Source organism: Cetorhinus maximus, chromosome 18 (genome assembly GCF_964194155.1).
Source record: "Cetorhinus maximus chromosome 18, sCetMax3.hap1.1, whole genome shotgun sequence".
Classification (NCBI taxonomy): domain Eukaryota; kingdom Metazoa; phylum Chordata; class Chondrichthyes; order Lamniformes; family Cetorhinidae; genus Cetorhinus; species Cetorhinus maximus.
The window spans coordinates 684,224-698,949 of NC_135896.1; the positions used below are offsets into that span (position 1 = coordinate 684,224).

The 14,726-nt window shown below is 46.4% G+C and overlaps 1 protein-coding gene across 1 annotated transcript in view; it reads left to right on the forward strand.

Moving 5' to 3' along the window:
- tmem63c (transmembrane protein 63C) overlaps positions 1-14,726 on the forward strand; it is a 148,651-nt gene that overhangs the window by 66,461 nt on the left and 67,464 nt on the right. The window contains exons 7-8 of the mRNA XM_078561929.1: positions 10,391-10,442; positions 10,660-10,768. Coding sequence (XP_078418055.1) covers positions 10,391-10,442; positions 10,660-10,768 — 161 coding nt within the window. The remainder of the gene's footprint in view (positions 1-10,390; positions 10,443-10,659; positions 10,769-14,726) is intronic.

A 14,726-nucleotide genomic window follows, 5' to 3' on the forward strand; every position in this document is an offset into this window, starting at 1 on the left:
AGACTTATTGCATCTTAGGAGGGTTTGTACCTCCATCACCCTTACAGCTAGTGCGTCCCACATTACTCTGTCCAAAAGGTCCTCAGCACCTCACCTGTCAACCTCATGGCACTCAACTTAAATAAATGCCACCATGTTAGTCATCCCTGCGCCAAGGGGAAATGTTGCTTTCTGTCCACCCGGTCTGTGCCCCTCATAACGGTATGAAGGTCAATAATGTGACCTGTCAATCTCCTGTGCTCCACGGCAAATGTCGCAAGTATTTGCAATGTTTCACTCCAACTCTCCAGGCCAGCATGCATCCAGGTCAGGAACCTCTGCACTCTCCCCACTCCAATGCCATCCCTCCCATGAAGCACAGGTCACAACTGAATGCAGAAGTGTAGATGTGGCCTCGACAGCGTCTTCTGCAACATGACCTCCCTTTTCCTACATTCTCTTCCTCGGCTAATAAAGGCAAGTTTGGCTTCGACCTTGTTAAACGCCTTATGTTCCTGTTTTGCTACCTTAACGGGTCTGCCCAGCAAGATCCCTGAAATCGTCGTGACTTCATATGGTCCTACCATTACTCATGTATTCCCGTACCTTACTTGTCTTGCTCAAGTGCTTAACTGCACACTTATCACATAACATTCCATGTGGCATTCCTTAGGCCATCTGACCAGCCTGTCTGTATGCGCGTGTAATGTTTGGGCCTCCTCTTGACTATTTACCACCCCACCAACGTTCGTCTCCTTAGGTTCTTGAAGGGTGAGCGACTTATGTGGCAGGGGGGGAAAGGGATGAAAGGTGTTACTGACTGAACGCTAACTGATGCACTGTCCTTGTTGTTAATTTCAGCATCACCACTGCATGGCTGCCACCAACACGTCCAGAGCCCCCCGCCTCTACACCTGAAGGCCAACACTTGCAACTTGCGTCACATCCTTTCAGCCAGCCAGGCACCAGCGCAGCGACAAACACTTCGGTGGGGTTTATGATGTCGGCTAGTCTCCCGGGGCACAGTGGAGAGAGCACTGCACAATCGCTGGAGGAGATGGCACGGACAGAGAGTGCTGATGGCGCCAGCAGCCGGAGGACTGCAGGGGACCAGGCACATGCTGAGTCCAGCAGTGATGATGTGCCTCTGGAGATGTCAGCCATGCAGAAGCTGCAGGACAAGCGGCCGGGTGCGCGGGAGCATCTGGCAGGGTTGCATGAGGGTGTGCTTCACTTGGTCCCTGTGGTGGAGGAATCCAGGCAGAGTGTCAGTGATGGCATGAACCTCAGGACCGAGCTTCAGGCTTCCTCCATTGAGAGATTGGCGACTCTCATGGAGAGGGGCTTCCAGCGGATTGAGAATCTTCTGATTGGGTTACGCTCTGACCTGCAAGCCCTCACAGCGCTAATGGCCACAGGTGGTCATTCGCAATGTGGGAGATGTTCTGGGCACCAAGTGTCCCAGCTTGGTGCCCATCCATCTGCGGTGAGCAGGGAGGTCCAATGTGTCCTCACGTCGGCGCAGCAGCTGCCTGTTGTCGCTGTGAGCTCCTCTCAGGGTGCTCCGGATGAGGGCAGCAGCTCCTCCGCCCCTCTGCCAGTGACCGTTGCATCTGTTCAGGCTGCGACAACTGGGGAGGTGCCAGTTCTGGAACTGGCCACTCCCTCCCAGGCAGGGCCAGCACAGGCTCCACGGGCCAGAGGACGACCGCCAAGGTCATCGAGGCCACCAGGACAGCAGAGTCAGCAGGCTGTCTCACAAGCCACTCCGAGTGATGGGGCGGCACGTAAATGTAGCACCTGGAAACGTAAGCATAAGGCACGTTAGGCACTCCACGGGTTTGTCACTGGTGATTTTGTGTTGGCCCGAGATTAGGGAAAATATAATTATGTGCGTCAGAGCGACGTTTGTGCTTTATTTTGGTGGGAATAAAGTCCACTTTTCTGACCATGGCTGAGGGTGTTTCCTTTGTGCTGCATTTGTATGTTTAACAGACATATCATGAGTGTTTGAGTGGACATTGATGTTTCTGTACTAAGCCCTAAGTTGCAGCTGATGAGGTGGAAGATGTAGCACCTAAGTGCCACGTGTGGAAGTGCCAGGCAATGCTGGTCCTGCTGATCCATGTGTGTGGAGCTAGCTGAAGGTTCGTTGGATTAAAGTGTCCCGGGTGTAGTAGCGGGTCGGCGTGCTGCCCCTCATCATCGCCCTGTGCTTCCTCATCCTCTGAGCCACTGCTGGATTCATCATGTACAGCCTCATCCAGGGCGTCAAGGTCTTCATCGTCAACTGCATCCCCCCTTTCCAGCTCATGAGCGCAGCATGCTACCACCATCAGAGATATGCGATCTGGGGGGTACTGGAGTGCGCCCTCTGAGCGGTCCAGGCACAGGAAGCGCATCTTGAGAAGACCGATGGCTCTCTCCACCACAGCCCTTGTGGTGCCGTGGCTCCTATTGTACCGCTCCTCAGTTTCTGTTCTTGGATAGCGGAGAGGCGTCATGAGCCACCTTCTGAGAGGATAGCCCTTATCACCCAGCAGCCAACCATCCAGCTGAGCCGGAACACTGAAGAGCCCCGGCACCTGGGAGTGTCTGAGGATGTAGGCGTCGTGGAAGCTGCCTGGGTACCTTGCACAAACTTGCAGATTCTGCATCCTGTGGTCACACACTATCTGCACGTTCATGGAGTGGAAGCCCTTCCTGTTGACGAAGGCACCAGGCTCACGTGCTGGCGCCTTGATGGCCACATGTGTACAGTCTATAGCACTCTGGATGCAGGGGAAGCCAGCAATGGCTGCGAGGCCTCTGGCTCGCTGTGTCTGACTTGCCTGGTCCCAGCGGAAGTGGATGAAGGTCAATGCCTGTCTGAACAGAGCGTCTGTAACCTGCTTAACACAAGTGTGTACAGCTGATTGGGAGACACCGCAAAGATCACCCACCGAGCCCTGGAAGGAGACAGAGGCATAGAATTTGAGGGCAACTGTGACCTTCAGAGCCATTGGCATGGGGTGTCCACTCACACAGTTAGGGGAGATCTCAGGCCCAATTATCTGACAGATATAGTTGACTGTTTCCTTTGACAGTCAGAGCCTCCTTAGGCACTGCCCCTCAGACACATTGAGGTAGCTGCTTCGTCACCTGTAAACCCTGGCAGCAGGATAGTGGCGTCTTCTGCGGCCCCTTCTGCCTTGGACAACCTCTTGTCCCTGCACCCCTCGTGCCTGCGCCTGGCCTCCCAAAGGTGGCTCCCCTGGAGGCTGATTGTCCACTCCTGGCCTCCTCCTTATCCTATCCCTCCCTTCCTCTTCAGATGAGCTGCCTCCAGTGGAGATGTCAGAACCCATACCCAGGCTGAATGGAGGCCTCTGGAAAGCTGCAGGCCCGATAAAGATTCCTGTCTGCAGAGAGCTGAGCTGAAGCTTCAAAGTACAGAGAAAGCTATTGGAAATCGATCTGAACTGGTAACAATCACACAGGCAAGTTTAAAACACTTTCTGCATTAAATACTTCAGAAAAAACATGAACAACCCCTCTGAGTCCACATATCTCGCCCATGGATGAGGTTTGTTAAAAATCAGTTACCCGCCTGCCCGTTGGGCCCGTGCGCCGAGGCGAAGATCACACGGGCTCCTCAAAACCGGCTTCAATTGCTGAGTTAAGGGCCTTAACAAGGCTTTTAATTAATGGCGGGTGCGCGTCGTGCTTCATAGTGCGCCCGTCCACCTAAATATCGCGATGCTGCGCGCTGACGTAAGGACGTCGTCGCACGACATTTTAAACACTAACGTGCGGGCTCCACCACCCGCGCGTCAGCCATAAAATTCTGCCTCATGTCTCCGTAATGGCAATAAGATCATACCCATTAACCTGTATTTGTGCTGTTAATTCATTTATTTTGTCCTGAGGACTACATGCATTTATGTAAAGAGCCGTTAATTTTGCCTTTTTACCATTTTTTTCCCCATTGACCCTATTTGCTGCCATTTTTTTATGTTTGTACACTCTGTCTCTTCCTGTCACACCCTGGGTATCATTACCTAAGTAGCTGCCCTGCAAGGCTGCCATATCCTTTTGCTTTGTAAGCCTATGTATCCCTTCTCCAGAACCCTCCCCCCTCTGTTTAGTTTAAAGCCCTCTCAGCAGCCCTAGTTATTCGATTCACCAGGACACTGGTCCCAGCATGGTTCAAGTGAAGCCCGTCCCACCAGAACAGCTCCCTTCTACCCCAGCATCATGAAGCTATTAATGTATATAATATTATTGGAAAATATTTTTCTTTTAAAATAGAGGGTTAGTCTATGGGTGTGTCTTAATTGGATTAAAGCCAGCTAGTCTGAGTGCTTTGATATGCACTAGTTTTGAGATGTAAGAGAGGTAGGGTGCATTTGCATTTTTTGAATACAGCATTCAAGAATTGGGGTGAAATCTGGCACCTAGCTAGCAGAGACCAAGCAATATGTTTATATTATTAATAAAATAGGTACTATGAAAGAGGTTTTATTGTTAGAAGAGGTGGAGTTCAAAGAGGCTGGTGATACAGTGAGAATTTACATTTGATGAGCTGTGTTAGATATAACCGATAGCAGTTTTGTGTATGCAGGGGCAGAGCCAATGTAAGATCAAAGTAGATATAAGCCTACAACTGCCTCCACAGGAACCAAAGTGAAAGAACCTCATTTTGAATTCATAAGGTGAAAATACTTTGCCTGATGTCTGGTTAAGTCTATGGGTTACTATTGCCTTAATGGAGATTAGTTCTGGAATTTATTAAAAGTTATGATGGTAGTACTTTGTAGCCATGTGTATATATTTAACTTGTGTAAATTAATAAAATGTTTCATTTAGTTTAATATAAAACCTTTCGAGAACTGGTGGTCTGATTCCTGAATTTAGAGTTGCATCTCAAACATGCCACTTAAAAAATATAGGTTATGACAGTTATTTAAAATTTCCGTCTGGGATTTTTAAATAACTCAGCTTTACCAACTGCATTGTCATAGCACCCAGGACTGGTACCAGTGCCCCATGAACTGAAATCCATTCCTCCCACACCAATCTTTGAGCCATGCATTTAACTCCTTGACTTTATTTACCCTATGCCAGTTAGCCCCGCCAGTTAGCCCGTGGCTCAGGTAATAATCCCGAGACTATTACCTTGGAGGTTCTGCTTTTTACTTTAGCTCCTAACTGTTCAAATTCTTTCAGCAGAACCTCCTTTCCAGTCTTATCAACGTCGTTGGTACCAACATGGACAACGACAACTGGATCCCTCCCCTCCCACTCCAAGTTCCTCCCCGGCCCTGAGGAGATGTCCTTAACCCTGGTACCAGCAACACAGCCTTCAGGACTCATGCTCACGGCTGCAGAGAAAAATATCTATCCCCCTAATTATACTGTCCCCTACCACTACTACATTCCTATTTCCTCCCCCCACTTGAATGGCGCCCTGTACCATGGTGCTGTGGTCAGTTTGCTCACCCTCCCTGCAGTCCCTGCTCTTGTCCACACAGCTTGCAAGAACCTCATAACTATTGGACAATTGCAGGGGCCGAGGCTCCTTGAACACTACCCCCTGGGACCCCATACCTGCCTCACCTGCAGTCACACCCTCCTGTCCCTGATCACAGTCCAAATTCGATTTATCTAACCTGTGGAGTGTGACCGCATCCTGGAGCAAAGTGTCCAGGTAATTTTCCCCCTCCCTGATGTGGCCCAATGTCTGCAGGTCAGACTCCAGCCCTTTAACTCAGATCCCAAGTTTCTCTAGCTATAGATGTGTTTGCTCTGGATCACCTTGGTATCCAGCAGGCCCCACGTGCTGCAGCAGCAACACATCACCTGTCCTGCCATCGCTATTGTATTTTATTTATTTAATTAATTAATTACTCTACTATTCCTGCTCTTTACACTTGAAGAACCCCCGCTCTTTACACTTTTTGAAATTAATTTTTTCCACCAGTATCGATCTTATACTTAACAAACTATTTTAAGAAAGAGAAAATAAAGACTAGAGACCTAAATACAAACTATAGACCTGAATTTTAAACTAAAGACTAGAAATACTCACCAATCCAACTCACCAATCAGCTGCTCCCTGCGCTCTTTTTAAATGAAGTTTCCCCGCTCTCTTTTAAGTAAAGTCCACATGCTTACCCCATTCCCTGTTTTAAATTAAGTCCACACACTTACCCGCTCTTTGTTTTAAACGAAGTCCACATGCTCTCCTCTCCTCCGTTTTAAATGAAGTCCACATACTCACCCGCTCTCTGTTTTAAATGCAATTAGGAGGAGCATGATAGAACTGTTCAAAATCATGAGGTACCTAGACAGAATAGATGGCAAGAAACTGTTCCTGTTGGCACCAAAGGACATCGATTTAAGGTGATTGGCAAAAGAAGCAACAGTGACATGAGGAAATGTTTTTTTTTAAAGTAGTGAGTGGTTAGGATGTGGAATGCACTGCCTGAGAGTGTGGTGGAGGCAGGGTCAATCGAGGCCTCCTGTGTCACAACCCTTCTATGATTCTAATCAATCTTCAGTCAATGTTAATATGTTAACCCCAATTCCATGAATCCTAATTTTGTGTAATATGTGTGGCACTTATTGAATGCTTTTTGAAAATCCAAATATACCACAGCCACACTTATCCATCTTACTAGTTACATCCTCAAAAAACTCTAATAGCTTTGCAAACACAGTTTCCCTTTCATAAATCCATGTTGACTTTGCTTAATCATATTCAGGTTTTCTAAGTGCCCTGCAACCAAGTACTGGATAATAGACTCTAGCACTTTGCCTAATACTGATGATAGGTTAATGTAATGAGATTAAATGTCCAAGGATGCATCGCAGGAGCACAATCAAACAAAATCTCACACTGAGGCATATGCTAGAGGTATTTATTAGGCTATAGGCATCAGAGTTTAGGATGAGCTGAAGTTACAGAAGATAAAAGGTGTGAGATCAGCCAGGAGTGTGTTGGAGCAGTCAATTCTGAAGGCTGCAAAGAATTGGATGAAGGTTTCAGCAGTGGACTAGCTGAGTCAAGGACTGAGTTGGGCAATGTTACAGAGGTGGAAATAGACGGTTTGGGTGGTGAAATGGGATTGGGAGCTCAGCTTGGGGTCAAATATGACACGAAAATTGTGAATGCTCTGGTTCAGCTTCGGGCATGGAAAGGGATAGAATCAATAGCTCGGGAAGCGAGTTTGGAATGGGGACTGAAGACAATGACTGTGGTCTTCCAATATTTAATTGGAGTAAATTTCAACTCATCCAGTACTGAATTTTGGATAAGCAATCTGACAATTTACAGACACTGGAGGGGTTGAGAGAGGCGTTGGTGAGGTAGAGCAGGGTGTCTTCAACATATATGTGAAAATTGGCATTGTGTTTTCAGATGATGTCGCTGAGGGGATGCATATAGATGAGAAAAAGGGGGGCCAGGATCAATCCTTGGGTGACTCTAGGGGTAACACTGTGGGGCAGTGAAGAGAAGCCATTGCAAATAGCTCAATGAAGAGCACCAGAGAGCATGCCAGGAATAGCACCAGGCATACCTAAAATGAGGTGTCAACCTGGTGAAGCTACAATACAGGACTACTTGCATCACAAACAGTAGATGCCGAATGCAATAGACAGAGCTACGAGATTCCACAACCAATGGATCAGATCTCAGCTCTGCAATCCCGCCACACCCAGTTGTGAATGGTAGCAGACAATGAAACAACTAACAAGAGGAAGAAGCTCCACAAATATCCCCATCCTCAATAATGGGGCAGCCCATCACATTAGCAAAAGAGAAGACTGAAGCATTTGCAAGTGGGTGATAGGTTATCACTAAGCAAAGAGGTGATAGGCTATCGGGGATAGGTGGGATGCAGATTTCCGGTTACTATCAGATCATCCATGATCTTATTAAATGGCAGAGCAGGCTTGAGGGGCTGAATGGCCTAGTCCTGCTCCTTGTTCGTATGATGGTAACCATCTTCAGCCAGAAGTACCAAGTGGATGATCCATCTCGGCATAGTCCTGAGGTCCTCAGCATCATATATGTCAGTCTTCAACCAACTCAATTCACTCCACATGATATCAAGAAATGGCTGTAGGCACTGGAAACTTCAAAGACTGTGGGCACTGACAACTTTCCAGCAATGGTACTGAGGACTTGTGCTCCAGAACTAGCCACACCCCTAGCCAAGCTGTTCCAGTCAGTTACAATACTGGCATCCACCCGCCAATGTGGAAAATTGCCCAGCTATGTCCTGTCCACAAAAAGCAGGACAAATTCAACCCAGCCAATTACCGTCCCATCAGTCTACTCTCGATCGTCAGGAAAGTGATGGAAGGGGTCATCAACAATGCTATCAAGTTACACTTGCTCAGTAATAACCTGCTCACTGACGCCCAGTTTAGATTCCGCCAGGACCACTCAGCTCCTGACCTCATTACAGCCTTGGTTCAAACATGGACAAAAGAGCTGAACTCAAGAGGTAAGATGCGAGTCCTTGACATCAAGGCAACATTTGACTGAATGTAACAAGGAGCTCTAGCAAAACTGAAGTCAAAGGGAATCAGGGGGGAAAACTCTCCAGTGGCTGGAATCATACCTAGCACAAACGAAGATGATTGCGGTTGTTGGAGGTCAATCACCTCAGTCTCAGAACATTGTTGCCGAAGTTCCTCAGGGTAGTGTCCTAGACCCAAACAACTTCAGCTGCTTCATCAATGACCTTCCTTCCATTATAAGGTCAGAAGTATTCACTGATGATTGCACAATGTTCAACACCATTCGTAATTCCTCAGATACTGAAGCAGTCCATGTCCATATGCAGCAAGACGTAAAAAATATTCAGGCTTGGACTGATAAGTTGCAAGTAACATTCGTGCCACACAAGTGCCAGACAATGAACATCTCCAACAAGAGAAACATAGAAAATAGAAGCAGGAGTAGGTCATTTGGCACCTGGAGCTTGCTCTGCCATTCGGTATGATCATGGCCGATCCTCTATCTCAATGCCATACACCCACCCTCTCCCCATACCTCTTGATGCCCTTAGAGACTAGAAATCTATCTATTTCCTTTTTAAATATATTCAGTGGCTTGGCTCCACAGCCCTCTGTGATAGAGCATTCCACAGGTTCAGCACCCTCTGAATGAAGAATTTTCTCCTCATCTCAGTCCTAAATGGCCTACCCCGTATCCTGAGACTGTGAATCCAATCATCTCCCCTTGACATTCAATGGCATGACCATCGCTGAATCTCCCACTATCAACATCCTGGAGGTTACCATTGACCAGAAACTGAACTGGACCAGCCATATAAATACTGAGGCTACAAGAGCAGGTCAGAGGCTAGGGATCCTGCAGCGAATAACTTGATGGAATACTCCCCATTTGCCTGGATGAGTGCAGCTCCCACAGCACTCAAGAAGCTTGATACTGGCCAATCCAGGACAATCTGACTTCCAATTCCTCCATCCCTCCCTGCACTCGGTTTTCTTCCCCACTTTCCACCCCCTTTGCCCTGCACCTTCTCCGCCCTGCCTACCCCGTCCTCTCCCCCATCCTCCGTCCCAATTTGTCCATCCAGGACAAAGCAACCTTTTTGATTGGCACCCCATCCACCATCAAAAACATTCAATCCCTCCACCATCTACCTCTATCATCTAGAAGGGCAAGAGCAGCAGATGCATGGGAACACCACCACATGCAAGTTCCCCTCCAAGCCACACACCATCCTGACTTGGAACTATATCGCCATTCTTTCACTGTTGCTGGGTCAAAATCCTGGAACTCCCTCCCTAACAGCACTGTGGGTGTACCTACATCACATGAATTGCAGCGGTTTAAGAAGGCACCTCACCACCATCTTCTGAAGGGCAATTAGAGATGGGCAATAAATGCTGGCCTAGCCACTGGCAGCCATATCCCATGACTGAATATAATAAAGATACCCTGGATACAATTAAATAGATAAGAATGGAATCGGGTAAGTGGAGTCCCACCCAGCTGGATAACAGTGGAGAGGTGTTGGCGGAGGATGGTGTGGTTTAGTGGACAAAAGGTCAAGGGAGCAGGAGGTGAGTCTCAAAGACAAGCTTTAGCTCGAAGAGAGCATGAAGGGAAATAGGAGAGAAACTAGAAAAGTTTGGAGCTAGAGCAGGGGTAATTTTCAACAAAACTTACCCCAGTGAGTTGGGGGAGGAGCACAGGCTGGGAGAAAGGGTTCTCGAGGAGAGGGGCACAGGGAGATTAGTCTTTGGTTGGAAATGCTGAATGACACTGGTGTCTCCAGAGGTTACCAATATTCAGGGTTGGCTGTAGGTGGAGTAGATTCTGTGCTGTGTTTGTGTCTAAGAGCACTTGGAGCTGTCACTGACTTGTGAATCTTTACCTCTATTCCAGGTGACAGCCCGCAACATTTCGGCCGCACCACCATTGCAAATGTCCCTGCAGAGTGAGTGAACACTGGTTGGTGGTGGGACACTGACTGACCGCCTTCCAATTTCTCCATTCCTCCTGCTCCCCCCTTCCCACCCACTTTGCCCTGCACCCTCTCCGCCCCTCCTATCCCCTCCTCTGCCCCATCCTCCACCCCGCTCCTCCATTCACCTCCACCACTCCTGCACTCTGATTCCTCATCTCCTCATGCTCTGATTACTCTTGTCTTCCAGTGATCGACTGCTCTGGCTACACAGTATATTTGCACTTCTTTACTTCATAGTCACTGTTGTTTGCATGGGTCATCACTCTCTGCAGCTGGACTACAAAGACAATGAAAAGGTGAGTTAAAAGCAATTGAACAGATTGTTCTATTGGAGGGAGGGAGGTTGCAGAGTGAAGCATTGGCAACAGTGCCTGAGGTTACAATCTGAAAACCTCCAGGAGCCTGGCAATGCTGCAAATGATTACCCTAGCAACCGTCCCAACCCTGAAGTACATCAGAGATTCCAGAACTATATCCCAGTATTACAGAATTTCATCCAGTCCTTCCCTCACCCTGCAGTATTTGATTCTGCAAAGAATAGCAGTGGATTTGCAATGGTTCAACAAGACAGCTCAACATCACCTTCTCAAGGTAGCCAGGAGGTGGCCAGTAAATGGTGGCCTTGCCAGTGATGTCAATATCCTGAGAATGAACTTAAAAGTGTCCCCTCAGCCTCCGGAGAATTTCCAAGGTGCAGTGATCTTCCTTCAAAGCTCCACCCTCCAAGGGCAGGAATCAGTCTGATCTCTCTCCTCGACACTCCCTTCAATAATTCATAGAATCAAAGAATGATACAGCATAGGCAGCTATTCAGCCCATTGTGCCAGTGCTGGCTTATAGAACCATAGAAAAATTATGGCACAGAAAAGGCCATTCAGCCCATCGTATCTGTGCTGACTGAAAAATCTAGCCACCCAACCTAATCCTACTTTCCAGAATCTGGTCCATAGGTTACAGCACTTCAGGTACAGGTCCAAGTCCCTTTTAAATGAGTTGAGGGTTTCTGCCTCAACCTAAAACCCAAAACAACCCTAGCCTACCCAACCTTTCTTTATAGCTGCAATTTTCAGGCCCTGCAACATTCTTGTGAATCTCCTCTGCACTCTCTCCAGAGCAATTAGGTCCTTCCGGTAATGTGGTGACCAGAACTGTATGCAAAACTCCAGCTGTGGCCTAACCAGCGCTTTATGCAGGTCCAGGATTACATCCCTGCTTTTGTATTCAATACCTCATCCAATAAAGGAAAGCATTCTGTACGCCTTCTTTGCCACCTTATCTACTCATCCTGCCATCTTCAGGGACCTGTAGCCTTGCACTCTGAGGTGTCTCATTTCCTCTACCCCTCTATGTATACTCCCATTTATTGAGTATTCCCTTGCTTTGTTTGTCCTCCCAAAGTGTACTACCTCACACTTTTCTGGATTGAATTCCATTTGCCACTTTTCCACCCACTCAACAAAACCATTGATATAATTCTGGAGTCCACAGTTATCCTCTTCACTATCAACTACATGGCTAATTTTTGTGTCATCCGCAAACTTCCCAAACATACTTCCCACATTTAAGTCAAAATCATTAATATATACAACAAAAAGCAAGGGACCCAACACTGAGCCCTGTGGAATGCCACTGGAAACTGCATTCCACTCATAAAAGCATCCGTCAATCATTACCCTTTGTTCCCTGTCACTGAGTCAATTTTAGATCCAACTCACCACATTCCTCTGTATCCCATGGGATTTTACTTTTCTGATCATTCAGGCATGTCTGCCTTGTCAAATGCCTTACTAAAATCCATGTAGTCAACATCCACTCCACTACCCTCATCAATCCTCCTTGTTACTTTCTCAAAAATTCAATTAAGTTAGTAAGACACAATATTCCCTTAATGAAACCATACTGACTGTCCCCCATGCCTCCCTAGGTGACAATTTATCCTCTCAGAATGTTTTTTATTCATTAGATGGGGGCATCACTGGCTAGGCCAGCGTTTAATGCCCATCCCTTTGTACAGAGGGCATTTTTTTTTAAGAGTCAACTACATTGCTGTGGGTCTGGAGTCACATGTAGGCCAGACCAGGTAAGGACAGCAGATTTCCTTTCCTAAAGGGCATTAGTGAACCAGATCGGTTTTTACAACAATAGTTTCATGCTCATTATTAGAGTTTTAATTCCAGATTTTTATTGGATTCAAATTTCACCATCTGCCTTGGTGGGATTCAAACCCAGGTCCTCAGAGAATTATCCTGGGTCTCTGGAATGCTAGCCCAGTGATGATACCACTATACCACCACCTCCTCATGATTCTAAATTTGATTCTAATAATTTGCCCACCACCAAAGTCAGCCTATAATTATTTGGCCTATCCCTCGCATCCTTTTTAAACAATGGGACAACGTTTGCAGATTGCCAATCCTCTGGTAGCTTCCTTGTATCCCTATATCTAATGAGGATTGAAAAATGATCCTCATGGCATCTGTTACTTCCTCCCTGGCTTCCTTTAACAGCCTGGGATACTGTCCATCCAGCCCTGGTGATTTATCCACCTTCAGGGATGTCCATCCCCCCAGTACTTCCTCTCTCACTATGCTCACTGTATGTAATATTTCACACTCCCCATTTACTAGCATGTCTGCATCATCCCTCTCCTTTGTGAAGATGGAGACAAAGTACTGATTAAGAACAAGAAAATGTTGGAAAAACTCAGCAGGTCTATCAACATCTGTGAAGAGCGTCACCACAGATGCTGATAGACCCGCTGATCTTTTCCAGCATTTTCTGTTTTTGTTTCAGATTTCCAGCATCTGCAGTATTTTGCTTTTATCTTACTGATTAAGAATCCTGCCCACATCTTTTGCATCAACGGCTAAGTTACTTTGTACATAACTGACAGGCCCTACCCTTTCCTTAGTTATTGTCTTGCTCTTAATGTACTGAGAAAACATCTTTGGGTTTTCTTTAATTTTACCGCAATATTTTTTCACATCTTCTCTCTGCTTTCCTAATTTTCTTTTTTACTTTACCCCTGTATTTTCTATACTCCTTTAGGCTTTCTAATGTATTAATTTTTTGTGACTGTCATAAATTTTCTTTTTCAAACATACCTTGTATGATTATAGATAACCAGGGGGCTCTTGATTTGGCAATACCACCCTTTTTCTTTGTGGGGACATGTCTACACTGTGCCTGTAGAATCACGCATATTGAATGCCTCCCAATGGTCATTCTAAATCCAAAGGAATGGTTGCTAAATTTGCTGATGACACAAAAATAGGTAGGAAAGTAAACTATGAAGAGGACATAAGGAGGCTACAAAGGAGCATAGATAGGTTAAGTGAGTGTGCAAAGGTCTGGCAATAATGTGGGCAAATGTGAAAGTCCATTTTGGCAGGAAGAATAAAAAAGAAGCGTATTATCTAAATAGGGAGAGATTGCAGAGCTCTGAGATTCAGAGGGATCTGGGTTCCTAGAGCATGAATCACAAAAGGCTAATATGCAGGTACAGCAAGTAATTAGGAAAGCTAATAGAATTTTATAATTTATTCTGAGGGGAATTGATACAAAAGTAGGGAGGTTATGCTTCAGTTGTGCAGGGCACTGGTGAGACCACATCTGGAGAGTTGTGTACGATACTGGTCTCCTTATTTAAGGAAAGATGTAAATGCATTAGAAGCAGTTCAGAGAAGGTTTGCTAGACTAATACCAGGAATGGGCGGGCTGTTTTATGAGGAAGGCTGGACAGATTAGGCTTGTATCCACTGGGATTTAGAAGAGTAAGAGACGACTTGATTGTAACCTTTAAGATCCTGAGGGGTCTTGACAAGGTGGATGTGGAGAGGATGTTTCCTCTTGTGGGAGAATCTAGAACTAGGGGTCACTGTTTAAAAATAAGGGGTTCATTTAAGACAGATGAGGAGAATTTTTTTTCTCTCAGAGGGTCGTAAGCCTTTTGAACTCTCTTCTCAAAAGGTGGTGGAAGCAGAGTCTTTGAATATTTTTAAGGCAGAGCTAGATAGATCCTTGATTAACAAGGGGGTGAAAGGTTATCAGGTGTAGGCAGGAATGTGGGGTTGAGGTTAAAATCAGATCAGCCAGAATCTTATCGAACGGCAGAGCAGGCTCGAGGGGCTGAGTGACCTACTCCTGCTCCAAATTCATATGTTCGTATGTACATATGTTTGTAAAAGCTATCCAATTAGTCTCACTCCCCTACAAATATTTGCCCTTCATGTTTATCAAATCCCCTTTTGAATC